The sequence below is a fragment of the Scyliorhinus torazame genome, chromosome 17 (assembly GCF_047496885.1).
Source record: "Scyliorhinus torazame isolate Kashiwa2021f chromosome 17, sScyTor2.1, whole genome shotgun sequence".
Taxonomy (NCBI): Eukaryota; Metazoa; Chordata; class Chondrichthyes; order Carcharhiniformes; family Scyliorhinidae; genus Scyliorhinus; species Scyliorhinus torazame.
The window spans coordinates 22,800,329-22,817,726 of NC_092723.1; the positions used below are offsets into that span (position 1 = coordinate 22,800,329).

The following is a 17,398-nucleotide window of genomic DNA, read 5'->3' on the forward strand; positions in this document are numbered from 1 at the left end:
GAAAAAGATCGAGGGGTAGAAAAGGGAGAGAAAGGAAGACAAAGAAGAGAATGGGGGAGAAAATTGAGAGAGAAAAAAACCTGAAAGAGGAAGTAAGCAAAAAAAAGCAAACATTAATGAGAAAAGGTGATAAAGAAAGTGGTACACAAAAAGAGAAAAGGAATGAAAGAGAAAAGGAAAGGGGAAGGAAGAAAGGAAAGAGATAATAAATCGGAGAGAAAATGCCTGTTGTTCTTCCCCTTCGCCGATCTGTGTGAATTTACAGACCACAGGTTGCCTGGTCTGTGCCACTCAGTGTACTGAACCAGCCCACACATTTCTGAACTATCCTGTGTGATATTAACCCTTCACCTGTTGACTTGCGCTAAGTTACAGGTAAATTAGGGCAGCACGATGGCGCAGTGGGTTAGCCCTGATGCCTTACAGCGCCGAGGTCCCAGGTTCGATCCCGGCTCTGGGTCACTGACCACGTGGAGTTTGCACATTCTCCCCGTGTTTGCGTGGGTTTTGCCCCCACAACCCAAAGATGTGCAGGCTAGGTGGATTGGCCACGCTAAATTGCCCCTTAATTGGAAAAAATGAATTGGGTACTCTAAATTTATAAAAAGAAAGTTACAGGTTAATTAATTTATATTCTGTTAGAGTAATTTCTACTTACTCTCTCAACTTATTAACTTTCAGTAGAGAATAATTTCTCACAAACTCTGGCAATGCCAGTACTTTCAGGGGAGTCTCTAGGAGGCTGATAGAGGCAACCCACATGCTAGTTTCTTCTCTCTTTCTGATTCAAAGAGGAGGCTGATCCTATTGCGTTTTTTGTAAAGTGCTACATACTAATCAATGCTCCTTGCACCTTTCATTCGCCCCTTTATAACTTCAGCAGTACCTTGGTTTGTACAATTGATGGTCTCTGTGTTCTCATTTCTTGAATCAAGTCATAAATACTGAAATTTTCTGGAACTATCTGAAATGGAGAAACATCAATAAAAAAGTTCAGTCTGAATGAACATTCCAGAGAGGTGGAGACAGGTTCGATCGAGGTGTTCAAACAAAATTGGCTGAATAACAGGAATGAGAGAATAATGGACAATGGCTATTTTTTAGGCTGGTGGGATGTTTGTAGTGGTGTTCCCCATGGGTCAGTTTTGAGACCTTTGCTTTCCCTGATATAATAATGATCTAGATCTTGGTGTGCAGGGGACAATTTCAAAGTTTACAAATGACATAAAACTTGGAAGCATTGTAAATTGTGAGGAGGACAATGTAGAATTTAGAAAGGACATTAGACAAGTTAGTGAAGTGGGCAGATAAATAGCAGATGAAGTTCAATGTGGAAAAGTGTGAGGTGATGTATTTTGGTGGGATGAAAATGGAGGAACAATATAAAGTAAGGGGCAAAATATTTAAGGGGTGCAGGAGCAGAGGGACCTGGGTGTATATGTGCATAGATCGTTGAATGTGTCAGGACAGGTGGAGAGAGCAGTTAATAAAGCATATAGTATTCTGGGCTTTAGTAATAGGGGCATAGTGTACAGGAGTAAGGAGGTTATACTGAACTGTTACAAGACACTAGTTAGACCTCAACTGGAATTAAAAAAAATATATATAAATTTAGAGTACCCAATTCATTTTTTCCAATTAAGGGGCAATTTTAGCGTGGTCAATCCACCTAGCCTGCACATCTTTGGGTTGTGGTGGCGAAACCCATGCAAACACAGAGAGAATGTGCAAACTCCACACGGACAGTGACCCAGAGCCGGGATCGAACCTGGGACCTCGGCGCCGTAAGGCTGCAGGGTTAACCCACTGCGCCACCGTGCTGCCCTCTCAACTGGAATATTGTGTAAAGTTCGGGGTGCTACACTCTAGGAAGGATGTGAACACATTGGAGAGGGTGTAGAAGAGGTTTACAAGATTGGTTCCAGGGATGAGAAACTTCAGCAATGAGAATAGATTGGAGAAGTTGGGACTGTTCTCCTTGGAGAGAAGAAGGCTAAGAGAAGATTTGATAGAGATGTTCAAAATCATGAGGGGGCTGGACAGAGTAGACAGGAAGAAGTTGTCATACATAACAGGATCTAAAGTGAGACAGCACAGATTTAAAGTGATTTTCAAAAGAAGCAAATGTGATGTGAGAAAGGAGTGGTTCGGGTCTGGAATGCACGTCCTGGAAGTCTGGTGGATCAGGTTTAATCGAGGCATTCAAGACGGAATTAGAATATAAACAATGTGCAGGAACGTGGGGAAAATGACACAAAGTCATGTCGTTCCTTTGGACAGCTGGTGCAGACCCGATGGGCCAAATGGCCTCCTCTGCACTGTAATAATTCAGTGATTACTGAAACATGGTTAAAGGATGGTCACGACTGGGAGTTAAATATCCGAGGGTATCAAACTATTCGGAAGGACAGAGTGGATGGTAAGGGAGGTGGTGTAGCTGTTATTTAAGGATGATATCCGGGCAATAGTAAGGGATGACATCGGTGCTATGGAGGATAAGGTTGAATCCATTTGGGTGGAAATCAGGAATAGTAAGGCGAAAAAGTCACTGATAGGAGTAGTCTATAGGCCACCAAATAGTAACATTATGGTGGGGCAGGCAATAAACAAAGAAATAACTGATGCATGTAGAAATGGTACAGCAGTTATCATGGGGGATTTTAATCTACATGTCGATTGGTTTAACCAGATCGGTCAAGGCAGTTTATAGAATGTATCCGCGATAGTTTCCTAGAACAGTATGTAATGGAACCTACAAGGGAATAAGCGGTCCTAGATCTGGTCCTGTGTAATGAGACAGGATTGATTCAGGATCTCATAGTTAGGGATCCTCTCGGAAGGAGCGATCACAATATGGTGGAATTTAAAATACAGATGGAGGGTGAGAAGGTAAAATCAAACACTGGTGTTTTGTGCTTAAACAAAGGAGATTATAATGGGATGAGAGAAGAACTAGCTAAGGTAGACTGGGAGCAAAGACTTTATGGTGAAACAGTTGAGGAACAGTGGAGAACCTTCCAAGCGAATTTTCACAGTGCTCAGCAAAGGTTTATACCAACAAAAAGGAAGGACGATAGAAAGAGGGAAAATCGACCATGGATATCTACGGAAATAAGGGAGAGTATCAAATTGAAGGAAAAAGCATACAAAGTAGCAAAGATTAGTGGGAGACTAGAGGACTGGGAAATCTTTAGGGGGCAACAGAAAGCTACTAAAAAAGCTATAAAGAAGAGTAAGACAGATGATGAGAGTAAACTTGCTCAGAATATAAAAACAGACAGTAAAAGTTTCTACAAATATATAAGACAAAAAAGAGCGGCTAAGGTAAATATTGGTCCTTTAGAGGATGAGAAGCGAGATTTAATAATGGGAGATGAGGAAATGGCTGAGGAACTGAACAGGTTTTTTGGGTCAGTCTTCACAGTGGAAGATACAAATAACATGCCAGTGAATGATGGAAATGAGGCTATGACAGGTGAGGACCTTGAGAGGATTGTTATCACTAAGGAGGTAGTGATGGGCAAGCCAATGTGGCTAAAAGTAGACAAGTCTCCTGGCCCTGATGGAATACATCCCAGAGTGCTAAAAGAGATACCTCGAGAAATTGCAAATGCATTAGTGATAATTTACCAAAATTCACTAGACTCTGGGGTGGTCCCGGCGGATTGGAAATTAGCAAATGTGAGACCACTGTTTAAAAAAGGAAGTAGGCAGAAAGCGGGTAATTATAGGCCAGTGTGCTTAACTTCGGTAGTCGGGAAGATGCTGGAATCTATCATCAAGGAAGAAATAGCGAGGCATCTGGATGGAAATTGTCCCATTGGGCAGACGCAGCATGGGTTCATAAAGGGCAGGTCGTGCCTAACTAATTTAGTGGAATTCTTTGAGGACATTACCAGTGCAGTAGATAACGGGGAGCCAATGGATGTGGTATATCTGGATTTCCAGAAAGCCTTTGACAAGGTGCCACACAAAAGGTTGCTGCATAAGATAAAGATGCATGGCATTAAGGGGAAAGTAATAGCATGGATAGAGGATTGGTTAATTAATAGAAAGCAAAGAGTGGGGATTAATGGGTGTTTCTCTGGTTGGCAATCAGTAGCTAGTGGTGTCCCTCAGGGATCAGTGTTGGGCCCACAATTGTTCACAATTTACATAGATGATTTGGAGTTGGGGACCAAGGGCAATGTGTCCAAGTTTGCAGACGACACTAAGATGAGTGGTAAAGCAAAAAGTGCAGAGGATACTGGAAGTCTGCAGACGGATTTGGATAGGCTAAGTGAATGGGCTAGGGTCTGGCAGATGGAATACAATGTTGACAAATGTGAGGTTATCCATTTTGGTAGGAATAACAGCAAAAGGGATTATTATTTAAATGATAAAATATTAAAACATGCTGCTGTGCAGAGAGACCTGGGTATGCTAGTGCATGAGTCGCAAAACGTTGGTTTACAGGTGCAACAGGTGATTAAGAAGGCAAATGGAATTTTGTCCTTCATTGCTAGAGGGATGGAGTTTAAGACTAGGGAGGTTATGCTGCAATTGTATAAGGTGTTAGTGAGGCCACACCTGGAGTATTGTGTTCAGTTTTGGTCCCTTACTTGAGAAAGGACGTACTGGCACTGGAGGGTGTGCAGAGGAGATTCACTAGATTAATCCCAGAGCTGAAGGGGTTGGATTACGAGGAGAGGTTGAGTAGACTGGGACTGTACTCTTTGGAATTTAGAAGGATGAAGGGGGAATCTTATAGAAACATATAAAATTATGAAGGGAATCGATAGGATAGATGTGGGCAGGTTGTTTCCACTGGTCGGGGAAAGCAGAACTAGGGGGCATAGCCTCAAAATAAGGGGAAGTAGATTTAGGACCGAGTTTAGGAGGAACTTCTTCACCCAAAGGGTTGTGAATCTATGGAATTCCTTGCCCAGTGAAGCAGTAAAGGCTCCTTCATTAAATGTTTTTAAGATAAAGATAGATAGTTTTTTTAAGAATAAAGGGATTAAGGGTTATGGTGTTCAGACCGGAAAGTGGAGCTCAGTCCACAAAAGATCAGCCATGATCTCATTGAATGGTGGAGCAGGCTCGAGGGGCCAGATGGCCTCCTCCTGCTCCTAGTTCTTATTTTCTTATGACTATCTGAAAAGAAAGAATGTGCAAGTTTACGGGGATAAGGCAGGGAGGTGGGGCTAGATAGAATGCTCCTTCAGAGGGCCATGTGATAGCGTAGCCTCTTTAAGGGACAATCCCTCGTGAACTACATGACCGGCTGGAGCCTATTGTGCATGAGCACAAGATCCCTGACCAATGGGGAAAAAGAGTGTATTCACACCCCTTGGGCGCGATTCTCCGCTCCCGCGGCAGTTGGGAGAATCGAATGGAAACCCCCCGGGGCCAGATCGTCCCGCGCCCTCCCCCAGGACCCCGGAGCCCGTCCGCGCCGCCTTGTCCCGCCGGTAAGAGTGGTGGTTTAATCCACGCCGGCGGGACAGGCATTCCAGCAGCGGGACTTCGGCCCATCCGGGCCGGAGAATCGCCGGGAGGGGCCCCGCCAACCGGCGTGGCGCGATTCCCGCCCCCACCGAATATCCGGTGCCGGAGAATGCGGCAACCGGCGGGGGCGGGATTCACGCCAGCCCCCGGCGATTCTCCGACCCGGCGGGGGGGGGGGGGGGGGGGGGGGGGGGGGGGCGGTCAGCGAATCCCGCCCCTCATCTTTGAAATAGAATGGAACTCCTCGTTCTCAATGAAACAAGTGTAGAGATTCTTAATGATTCTCTTGGGGATTGGGTGGGAAGGTGAAGTTGAGATGGAAGATTAACCATGATCTTATTGAATGATGCAGTGGGGTTGAGGGGCCAAATGATCTATTCCTTGCTTTGATTTCTTAAGTTCTTATGCTGCAGCCTTGATTGTAAGCGATGGGGAAAGAAGATGACTGGCTGAGAACAAACGTGCTGATATGTTTCTTGGAAATTTCTCCAGATGTCCTTTAAACAGCAGTATTTATTTCAAACAGTTTCCAGAATGTCTGTGTTGCAGGCTGTGAGCTCTGTGCTCCAAGCTGGCTGCTACTAGAATGAACGGGAACTCTCCTGTCCCCTGTCTTTATAGTGCATGAGCTCTCACTGGTGATTGGCTGCGGTGTTGTGTATGCTGATTGGTCCCACTGCATGTTCATCAGTGTGTGTGTGTGTGTCTGCACCATAATATACTGGTGTATATTATGACAGATGCTGCTCAAATGGTCTTCAAGTATGCAAATAGGATGAAAAGGTAACATTACCCTGTCCTTCAGCAGCTTCCAGGTATAATCAATGGCGCAGATCACACCTGTCCTTCCACAGCCAGCACTGTCAGGTAACAAAGAGTTAGAGACACACGTTAGGGGAGCGTCAAATGGAAGACCGACATATCTATCCCACATAAAACCGCCATTGTGCTCCTCAGTGAGGGCCAGGATTGTCAGCTGAAGAATGAAAAGCTTCAACATGACTAGAAGCAGAGCACCTGGTCACTTCAGTGTCAGCTGGGTTTGTGGACAGCGTCATTGTTTCTGATTCACTGACCAGAGTTGCAGTTTCCAAACCCCAGTTTTCAGGACAAAATGAAGGCTGGTATTTGACTCGATGTTGAAGGAATGTCCTTGACCATTCCCAACGCACGGTAAAGCAAGTCATCCATTGGGAGGAAGGTGAGGGGTTGGTCAGGAGTATGGGAGATTGGGGGGTAGGAGGCGTACACAGTTTCCTTGCGAGCTCCAGAGACATTTTTTTAAAAACTTACTTTGCTGTCCCATTAACCACCCCCCCCTCCCCCCCGCTCCCCGCCCACCATCTTGTTTGCTGCTGGTTTGCCCTGATCTGCTTTACATATAGTGAACGTCACTTGACTGTGTATTACAAAGTAAGAAGTCTTACAACACCAGGTTAAAGTCCAACAGGTTTGTTTCAAACACTAGCTTTCGGAGCACTGCTCCTTCCTCCTTCACTTGGTGACCTGGTGTTGGAAGACTTCTTACTGTCCTCACCCCAGTCCAACGCCGGCATCTCCACATCGTGTATTACGAAGGTAGTGAGATCCGATTGAAGTTGTTTTGTCATGTTTAGGAGGTCTTTGCTTACCTGCAGCAAACAACTCGGACATATTCTGAAGCCTGTGCAGATGTGCAAGGTGAACAGGTAGTGAATATTCCACCACTATAATAAACCCACTGCCCACTCCATCCTCATTAAGACCAGGGAACCAGGCAGAGCGGAACATTATCAGCTCCAATTTCCCCTCCAAGTCCAGACTTGGAGCCGTATCACCATTCCTTCACTGATGCTGGACAAAAATCAGGAACTCGCTCACTGTGCCACATGGACTGCAGTGGCTCATGAAAGTGACTCACCCCCACCTTCTGAAGGGCAATCAGGGACAGGCAATAAAGATCGAGTAGGGAAAGGGGAATTTTGTAACTAAATTAGGACAATATAAATCATGGGATCAGAACTAAGGTTACAATGCTATCCTTGCTATTCTCCCAACCCAGATCAGCACCAAATATTTATTAGAGCAGTTCAGGGCTAGTTTGCCAGCATAGGGAAGATAAACAATAAGCATCTATTTTTGTCAGGTTGTGTAGAAACTACAGCGGAAAATGAAATAATACCAAGGAAGTATCTCCCACTGCCGGGATTTTCCCCGCAGACAAGCCACAAGTTAGTGGAGAGTAATGTGAACTGGCCTTTATTATGGTCAGTCATTTGTTGTGCAGTTAAGAGATTGATGTGTTACCTGCAGTGGATACAGATGGGAATGTCATCATGTGACTGATAATTCCGCATGTCCTTGATCAATTCCAAGATGGGATCTATTGAAGTTGGAATGCCATGATCTGGCCAGTTGACATAGTGAAGTTGATACACAGTCCGATTGATCTGGGTTGGAAATAGACAGCACAATCTAAGTTGCAGTGCTTTTCCAATAGAATTCATTGACAAGTTACAGGCTACGGCCAACACTCTCTTAGTCACAGGCATAAACTTTAGTTGAAAGTGTCAACTCGGCTGAATGTTGGCATTGGATTGCATTGGTCGGAAGGCTGCACTGTAATAATGTATGATTAACACGGCAGAGATAGGAAAAGTACTGAGAGCATCAAGGAAAAGCTACCAAACCTGGTGACACTGGGGTATGCTGTGTAGCGGTCTGTCGACTCAAGGTAAATGGCTGCATTACTTTTAATAATTGGTGGCACGTGGGCGTCACAGGTGAGGCCACCATTTGTTGTGCTTCCCTGTACAACCGAGTGGCTTGACAAGAGGTTAAGGGTCAACCACATTGTTGTGGGTCTGGAGTCACATGTCAGCCTGACTGGGTAAGAATGGCAGATTTCAAATTATTTAAAATTATGAGGTGCCGAGATAGGAAGGATTATTTCTCTTGAGGGGGTCAATAGATTTAAAGTGATTGGCAGAAGGATTAGGCAGACATTGTGCTTTATATTTTTCACCCAGTCTGAAACTCACTGATAGAAAGGGTGGAAGAGGCAGAAATCCTTAACGCATTTATAAAAAACACTTGGATGTGCACTGGAGGTGCCATAGCCTTCAGGGCTGCGGAACGAGATTTGAGAGGTGGGATTAGATTAGACAATTATTTCTCAGTTGGCAGAGTGCTCTATTTCAATAGCGATGGAAGAGGAGGAAAATCATTGTGATATTCCATAACAGAAAATTCATTTTCCCCAAGTCTTCCTGGGACATTTTCACGTACAATTTTACTTCTCTGAATGTACAGTGACAGATGTCAGTATATTCCTCACTGTACTATTAGTGACCATATAGTGACCATTACCTGTGCTGAAAAAGTGGAAGAAAAACGGTTGTCCCAAGAAGCCAGCAATTGAAGAGTTAATAATGTCAAATTGACAGTGATTACTGAGTTTTTGTCATAACAATTTAACTGAAATTCCTTTAATCATGTTACTTACGTTTTGAAACTGAACTTTCAACGTTCTAATGATATATTCTGGTTTGGCCTTCTCTTCTTCCTGGAGAATGAGAGAGACTTTAAATTCAGTGAACCGTAATAAAGTGAAGGAGACTGGGCCAGTGCTTTGGGCTGTGGGGTTGTGACATATTCTTTCAACGTAACCTGATTGAGAAGTCAGATCATGTGGATTTCACAACTCAACTCCGTACAGGAACACCCCCAAACTCTGCCCAACACCCTTAAAAGCTCAGCAACAAATTGGGGGCACTTGGCTCCTGTATGATTCTGCATGTCAGTAGGTGACTATATGAAAATTGTACAATTGACCTTTTCCTTTTTAAAAATAAGTTTATTCAAATTTTTCCATAGGAAACAAAACCACAGAACACAAACAACTAAAGTTACACAATGAAAGGATGAGACTAACAAGCAAAAGCACATATTAAATTAACCCCAAAAAACGAAACAAAACTCCCGAACAGTCTGCAGTGACTAACTCTTTATTAAGGAAATGAATGGTGGCCATCTTAGGTAGAACCATTCTACCAATACTCTAAGGGCGTACTTAACCTTCTCCAAATGTAAACGTGACATGAAGTCACCCAACCAAACCAAGGCACTGGGTGGAGGAGGAGACCCTCCAAGCAGAACTCGTCTCCGGGCATGGAGCAGCTCCGTGGGAGAGAGGTGGAGAGTTCAAAATTTAAAAAGGAATTAGATGACGCTGGGGAGCAGATCGAGAATCTGAAAAGCGAGTTAAAGGTACGAGGGCACAGGAACCAAGCCAGCCTTCTGCATATGAACCAGTTTCAGGCTGAATGCGAGAAGGGGTATCAAAACGAACAGCGATCCGGGATCGAAATGCGGCGCAACAAATAGCAGAGGAATTAATAGAGAAATGCAGCAATCTGCAGTCAAGGTCCTGCACCAGGCAGGGAACGAGAATAGAGGGTCGCCCTGCAGACCTTTCAAAGTACCTGCGCGAGATTGGAAAATTAAAATCACAATTGTCCATAAAGAAAGGATAATGGGTGAAATTCGCCCAAAACGGCGCCAATCAGACGGGCATCGCGCCGCCCCAATGGTGCGGAATGCTCCGCATCTTTGGGGGCCGAGCCCCAACATTGAGGGGCTAGGCCGACGCCGGAGGAATTTCCACCCCGCCAGCTGGCGGAAATGGCCTTTGCTGGAAATGACATCTCCGGGCGGCGCATGCGCGGGAGCGTCAGCGGCCGCCGACAGTTTCCCGCGCATGCGCAGTGGAGGGAGTCTCTTCCACCTCCGCCATGGTGGAGACCGTGGCGGAGGCGGAAGGGAAAGAGTGCCCCCACGGCACAGGCCCGCCCGCGGATTGGTGGGCCCCGATCGCGGGCCAGGCCACTGTGGGGGCACCCCCCGGGGCCAGATCGCCCCTCGCCCCCCCCAGGACCCCGGAGCCCGCCCACGCCACCTTGTCCCGCCGGTAAGGTAGGTGATTTAATTTACGCCGGCGGGACAGGCAATTTAATCGGCGGGACTTCGGCCCATCCGGGCCGGAGAATCGAGCGGGGGGGGCCCGCCAACCGGCGCGGCGCGATTCCCGCTCCCGCCGAATCTCCTGTGCGGGAGACTTCGGCAACCGGCAGGGGCGGGATTCACGCCAGTCCCCGGCGATTCTCCAACCCAGCGGGGGGGGTCGGAGAATGTCGCCCAATGTGTGCCTTCACAACAAAAACAGGGGCTAACGACCCAGGGGCAGAGTAGGAAGAGATAGAGGGGAAGCCCACAAAAATGCTGTCTCTGACAATGGGTGGGGACCACTGCCTCCGTTCCAGATGATAGAAACATTAGCACCCCCAGAAAATTCCCCCCCGCCCCTATAAACCCGCTCATCACTAGACGGGGAGACGGCCAGAATGCTAATGTCACATATGTACTCCGTATACCATAGTGCAACTGACCGACATCGTCAAGGCAGTTGAGGTGTTTGAGCCAACAGAGGATCCAAACGCATTCATCGAGAACACAAACCAACAGAGGGTTTTGCACGGGTAGATGGTGTAGACGAGGTAAAACTGACATTAATGTGCTTGAGCCCAGTGATATACTCCGCCTTGCCCAAGCCCCAAAATGTAGATGGTGACGAAATGAAGACAGCAATTTTGACTGCCTTAGTACATGATAGAGGAGATCCAGTAAAATAAGTATAAACAAAAGAAAGTGGAACACCCGACGACATACGGCAGTCACTTGTGGACTTAATTTATAACGTTTTTTGGGCGGTTACACCGAACCTAGTTGAATGAGCACGACCAATCCACTTGGATCCGAATGCTCGTCTCGCATGCCACTGAAGGGAGTCGGAAGGCACGTGAGAATTTTGACCCAGCCGACGGTACACACAATGAGGCATGGGTGATCCGGAGATTGATCCGTGCCGGGAGAAGGAGGTACAGGAGGTAGATAAGCCGAAACCCACGAGGGCGGGGTAAATAACCCTGTTCAAACAAACCAGAACCCCGGCCTCGTGTGGCGGAACGAAAGGCGGGGTGGGGACAGGAATAGATAGGCACAACCCCCTCGTGGGTTTCCCGGCGATGTAGAGTGTATTTGATGGAAAATCCCCTTGTCAGCGCCGGGACCTTAAGATCCCACTGCCAGCCAAAGGTGATCCACCTTCCGCTGTCAAGAAACATGAAGAGGCCAGAGAATCTCAGGGACGAGACACCATTGCGTTCAGGCACCATCTTTTCTGCCAACATTGGATTTCAACTCACTCGACTCAGATGCATTCTCATCCCATTGCAGTTGGCTTTTCCCCGATTAATTATCCCTGCTCCAGATTGCTCCTGGTCCTTTTCTATGGCCAAGGGAGAGGCCTTATTGTACAATGGTCAAAGTCCCCTAAATGTTCTCTCACAGTCATGGAGAATATTATAAAAAGGGAGCCGATTTCTAGGCGTTTCCACTCAGAGGGAAGAAAATTCAACTCTGGTTAAAATACTTACACAGATAACACAGAATGGCCCAGTATGATACGGATCCTCTCCCATGTTTTTCCAGTATTTCTCACACTTTTTCTGAAAAAGGAAAAGCGGACTGAAATCAGAGAAAATACAGCAGAGGAGACCATTTAACCCATTCTGGCTATGCTGGCATCTAGATAAGCTAACTAATTTGTCCCAATCCCCTGCTTTTTTCCCATCTCCCTGGAATTTATTTTTCCCGTTCAAATATTTATCCAATCCCTCAGTTTCTACCATCCTTTCAGGCAACACGTTCCAGATCATTACAACTCAGTGTGTAAAACATAGAGGTCTTGTAGTGCATTGATAGCGATTCCAACCTCTGGATTAGAAGATCTGGGTTCAAGTCTCACACCAAGACTTGTTGGTCGGAGGGCAGCACGGTGGAACAGTGGTTAGCATTGCTGCCTACGGCGCTGAGGGCCCGGGTTTGAATCGCGGCCCTGGGTCACTGTCCGTGAGGGGTTTTCACATTCTCCCTGTGTCTGTGTGGGTTTCATCCCCACAACCCAAAGATGTGCAGGATAGGTGGATTGGCCACGTTAAAAATTGCCCCTTAATTGGAAAAAATAATTGGGTACTCTAAAATTTTTTTTAAAAACTTGTTGCTCGGGGAAGGCGCATTCATGATGTGGTCCAACGGGCTGAAAGTTAGCACAGGAACCTTTCCATCTCTATTCCCCAAAAATGGAATAATGAGTGTGAAGATGCACTTAAAAAAAACTGTGGCGGGAGATTTTCTGCTCCTGTTTTCGGGGGGAAGGAACAGCAGGGGATGGAGAATTGAGCGGGATTCCGAAAACAGCTTTTACGGCAGCGGGATTTTCCCGATTGATTGTGCCCACCTGCTGCCAATGATGTAATGGGAATCCATGTTGAACGGGCAGTGCCGGGGGCTAGTGCCAGGTGCTGGAGGCGGTGCCCAGAGTTAGCGAGGTGGACTCGCAATGGAGAATCCCGGCCAATCTTTCACATCGAGGCGCCGTTTTCAAAGGACGCCCCAATCCTTCAACGACCTAAGTTGCTGGTGGGGGTGAGCTCAGTCAGAGCTTGCCCACCAGCATGACGTCATGGGACCCGCCCCTTACATTTTTTATGTCCATCAGTTTAAAAATATGGCAGGAGAACGCCCCAACGCCGCCAGTGATCTATCCTCTGCTACCACCCACCCCAATAACCGTCCCTCCCCCGAAAATGGCAAAATTCCCCCGTGTAATATAAAGTGTCCACATTCGTCCCCCCCTCCCCTCTGATTCTTTTGTCATTTTTAGTATTTTTTCATTGGTATACTGCCCCTTATTCCTAACTACACTATCCAAATCCCTCAAAATGTATTGCATTTTTTCTTAACCTTCTCTGCTCTAAGGAGAATAATTCCAACTTCTCCAGTCTCTCCCATGAACTGAAGTCCCTCATTCCTGTTAGCGTTCTTGTAGATCAGGCACACCAGCTCCAAGGCCTTCACGTCCTTCCTGAACTGTGATGCACAGAAATGGACACAATGGCCCAGCTGAGGCCTGACCAGTGATTTATAAAAAAAATGAGCGTAACTTCCTTGAATAATAATGAATGAATCTTTTTGAATTATTCAAAAGACTGAAAGAATAGACATGGATGTGCGTGTGTAGGGGGGGTTTGGGGCAGTTCTTTACTGAGTAGTACTGCACTCCTGTAAGCTCCACCCGATGCCTGTGTCTATGTATTTACATTGTGTATCTATGTATGCCCTATGGTTTTTTTTTCAGGTATGGAATGATCTGTCTGGACCTTACGCAAAACAATACTTTTCACTGTATCCCGGTACACGTGACAATAAACAAATCCAAAAATGCCAACTTACCCGTCCCATTTCAAACTCTCGGCAGGCCATGACTACCACCTGACAGAACAAGGGAAAAACAAACACATCAGAGAAACATCTTCTAATATTGAGCTCCAACCTTTCAGACATGCAATAGCTGCCCTATAGCAACATGCCGTTGAAGAAAAGCATTAAATAATATATATTAAAGGATAAAATATCTATAGGGGATGGAGTCAACTGAGAAATTGGGAGGGACGTTTTGGTTATCTGGAGTTTTGAGAAGGCTTTTGAGAGAGAGAGATGTGGCAAAGGAAAAGGCTTTTAAAAGAACATCATTTTAAGTGTGAGGCCATAGTGGCTGGAGGCAATGATGGTTTGTTGCATGGGGGGGAGGGGAAGAGAGGGGGATTGTACAGGACAAAATCAAAGGAGCAGAGAGGGAATTGGGGGGTATCTGAGGGAGGGAGTCGAAGATATGAATGTGTGGATGGGGATTTTGGAATTGATGCATTGGGAGCTGGGCAGCTAATTGAGATTAATGGGTACAGGACAACAAAGTGTGTAGGATTGAATAATGGGCTGCTAGACAAGGTGCAAAGTCCTCAATGGTTTGGGGTTTTCCTAAGGTTAGATTATGAGCAATGCTGAACGAATCAATTCTAGAGATAACACAGGTATGTGTAAGGGCTTTAGTATCACTGGGAACATTGTAAGATCACAGGAAGGCAGCATTATTCGAGACGGTGATATTGGGTGTTAAATGGTTGCAGGCTTCTGTGAAAAGCTGAGAATTGAATAGAACATGAATGTCCCACACTAGTGGCTTCAGCCTGATCAAACCTTGAGATAAATGTATATTTTTATCTAATTATCACTCCAGAGGATAAAAAATTACAGTCTTAATTACAGAAATAGATACACCCAAGCATGTGAAGTGTGCAGCTGGCACACGATTAGTGATTGAAATTAAATGAAAATTGCTTATTGTCACGAGTAGGCTTCAATGAAGTTACTGTGAAAAGCCCCTAGTCGCCACATTCCGGCGCCTGTTCGGGTGGCTGGTACGGGAATCGAACCGTGCTGCTGGCCTGCCTTGGTCTGCTTTAAAAGCCAGCGATTTAGCCCAGTGAGCTAAACCAGCCCCTGATTGCGGGGTCTCTTTTGGGATCTGAGTTGGATCAACCATAATATAATGGCATAGGTGATTATATGGGCAGAGTGGCCTCCTCTTGTTTCAACAACTCCCAATTTGTCAGCACTGAGCTGAAGAAAGTTTTGACTCAATTCCAATAATTTGGAACGTGGAGATCATGGTGTCGAGATTGGTGCTAGAGAGTTAAAATTGGGCGCTACTGGTGTCCTTACAGAAACTAATCCCGTAGCATAGTCGAGGTCACTGAGAGGTGGTGTCCAACCAAAACACAATTCCCTTTTGACTTTGAGTTTAGTTATGAACAATGAATGGATACTTTCACTGGCAACGCGGAGCCTCACCAGACTAGTATGGGTTGGAGGTCCAGCAACTCATGTCCATCGCTGGCAAGCCCTGTACTGGCAATGACATCTCATGTCAGGAAACTACACACTTACAGTTTGTCAGCAATGTTAGAAATTTACTTTGCTGCCAAGAGTTTCCTGAATAAATAGAAAGGATGTTAAGCAAAATTATAAAAGGGGGAAGCATTCTGTTTACTGTATTCATTTTTGGGATGTAGGCATCACTGGTAATACTGGCATTTGTTGTTGCTGTTTCACTTCCCACATCTAGTGGTGCACAAGGCAGACGTTCATCCGTTTCCAAAACAAGGTTTTTCCTGGAACACGTCACCAGCCTGTCACCAGAGTCTTACAGATTGAGAGGTGCCACTCCGCATCAAACAAGGCTGACCAGGAGTCTCCCCCACTTTTACCGCTAGCCATTGGCATTTTGGAAGGATTTGCAGGTTGACACGCAACCTGTTTGACTGCGTTATGAACACACCTTTCTTGGCCATCGAGCCCTTGGGTGGGACTCTATTGAGACCCAGGAAGCCGAGGAGTAAGGTGGACATTGATTTCTTTACTTTCACTGAATGTCTGCCTATGACAGCGAATATATTTACAGAGTACAGTCCTGTTGGGACAACCACCATGCTGGTCCCTGTCCGGGTCGGCCTTTAAACTAAGTTCTTATGAACCCCAGCTGTTTAGGCCTCCGCCCACTAGCGGAGAAGCTCATATTCCACGTGCCCCACTGCAAGATCAATCATGGTATCCCTGTGAGCTTCGTGGGGGTTATTACAGACTCAAACCCAAGGCTTCTGGTTCAGAGGTAGGGACGCTAACCCACTATGCCACAATACCTCCATGCTGCCATTTATTGCCCATCCTTAATTGATCTGGTAAGGTGGTGTTGAGCTGCCTTCTTTTTGAAACACTAATAAAGGTTTCATACCCGTAACAGCCTCCCCGAACAGGCGCCGGAATGTGGCGACTAGGGGCTTTTCACAGTAACTTCATTTGAAGCCTACTTGTGACAATAAGCGATTTTCATTCATTTTTCATTCATTTCATTTTTCATTTCATTTTCATACAACTAAGTGGCTTATTAGACCATTTCAGAGGGTGGTTAAGAGTCCACCATGTTGACATGGGACTGGGGTCACATACATGCCCAGGCCGAGCAAGGGCGACAGGTTTTCCTTAGGCCCAGACCTGGCAAGGGTGACAGATTTCCCTCAGGCCCATACAGGCCCAGACCGAGCAAGGGCGAAAGGGTTTCCTCAGGCCCATACAGGCCCAGACCTGGCAAGGGTAACAGATTTCCCTCAGGCCCATACAGACCCAGGCCGAGCAAAGGCGACAGGTTTTCCTCAGGCCCATACAGGCCCAGAGGTTTCCCTCAGGCCCATACAGGCCCAGACTGAGCAAGGACAACAGATTTCCCTCAGGTTCATACAGGCCCAGACCAGACAAGGGCGATAGGTTGCCCTCCCTAAAGGACCCCAGTGACCCACATGAGTTTTTACAAAAATCCGATAGCTTTACGGTTGCTTTTTCTGTGTCCGCCTCTTCATTTACTGATTTTCTAAAAGTAAGTTGAGTTCTGAAAGTGTCACAATAGAGTTCTAAACTCTAGATTAATGCCCAGTGTTGGAATAGAGTTGAATGATTATTGGTGTTTCTTGCTTCAAACTTCAAAACCAGGAACACAGAATGTGGAAGTTACATGAAATGGGGAATAAATGCTGACCTAGCCAGTGACACCCACATCCCCATGAACAGATTAAAAAAATAGAGAAGCTGTGGAATTGGCTGCCATCATTCTTGCTGATATATTTTTTCTGGCAGGTTTATGATCTGATGTTCTGCAAATTTATTGAACTTTTCATGAAAAGTTCCCTAAATGGTGACATCGTAACATTATCATACGTGCATTAAACTATAAACCGCGATACAAAAACATACAAGGCACGAGATCCTTTTTAATTGTCCACTTGCTCAGTTTCAGCAAACTACTCAGCAACTTGCATTATTTTGACATTCATTGAACAATTGGCACAGCGGCTAGACATTCTTCCCTTACGATCACTGCTCAACTGCGCATCTGGACAAAGATCTCCGTTCAGCCTCG

At 45.9% G+C, this 17,398-nt stretch overlaps 1 protein-coding gene across 1 annotated transcript in view; it reads right to left on the bottom strand.

The window, feature by feature from the left end:
- LOC140393777 (tyrosine-protein phosphatase non-receptor type 22-like) overlaps positions 1–17,398 on the bottom strand; it is a 109,494-nt gene that overhangs the window by 63,506 nt on the left and 28,590 nt on the right. Inside the window, exons 5-10 of the mRNA XM_072480187.1 lie at positions 13,822–13,860; positions 11,964–12,035; positions 8,975–9,034; positions 7,777–7,919; positions 6,284–6,350; positions 887–964 (exon numbers count right to left, since the gene is read on the bottom strand). Coding sequence (XP_072336288.1) covers positions 887–964; positions 6,284–6,350; positions 7,777–7,919; positions 8,975–9,034; positions 11,964–12,035; positions 13,822–13,860 — 459 coding nt within the window. The remainder of the gene's footprint in view (positions 1–886; positions 965–6,283; positions 6,351–7,776; positions 7,920–8,974; positions 9,035–11,963; positions 12,036–13,821; positions 13,861–17,398) is intronic.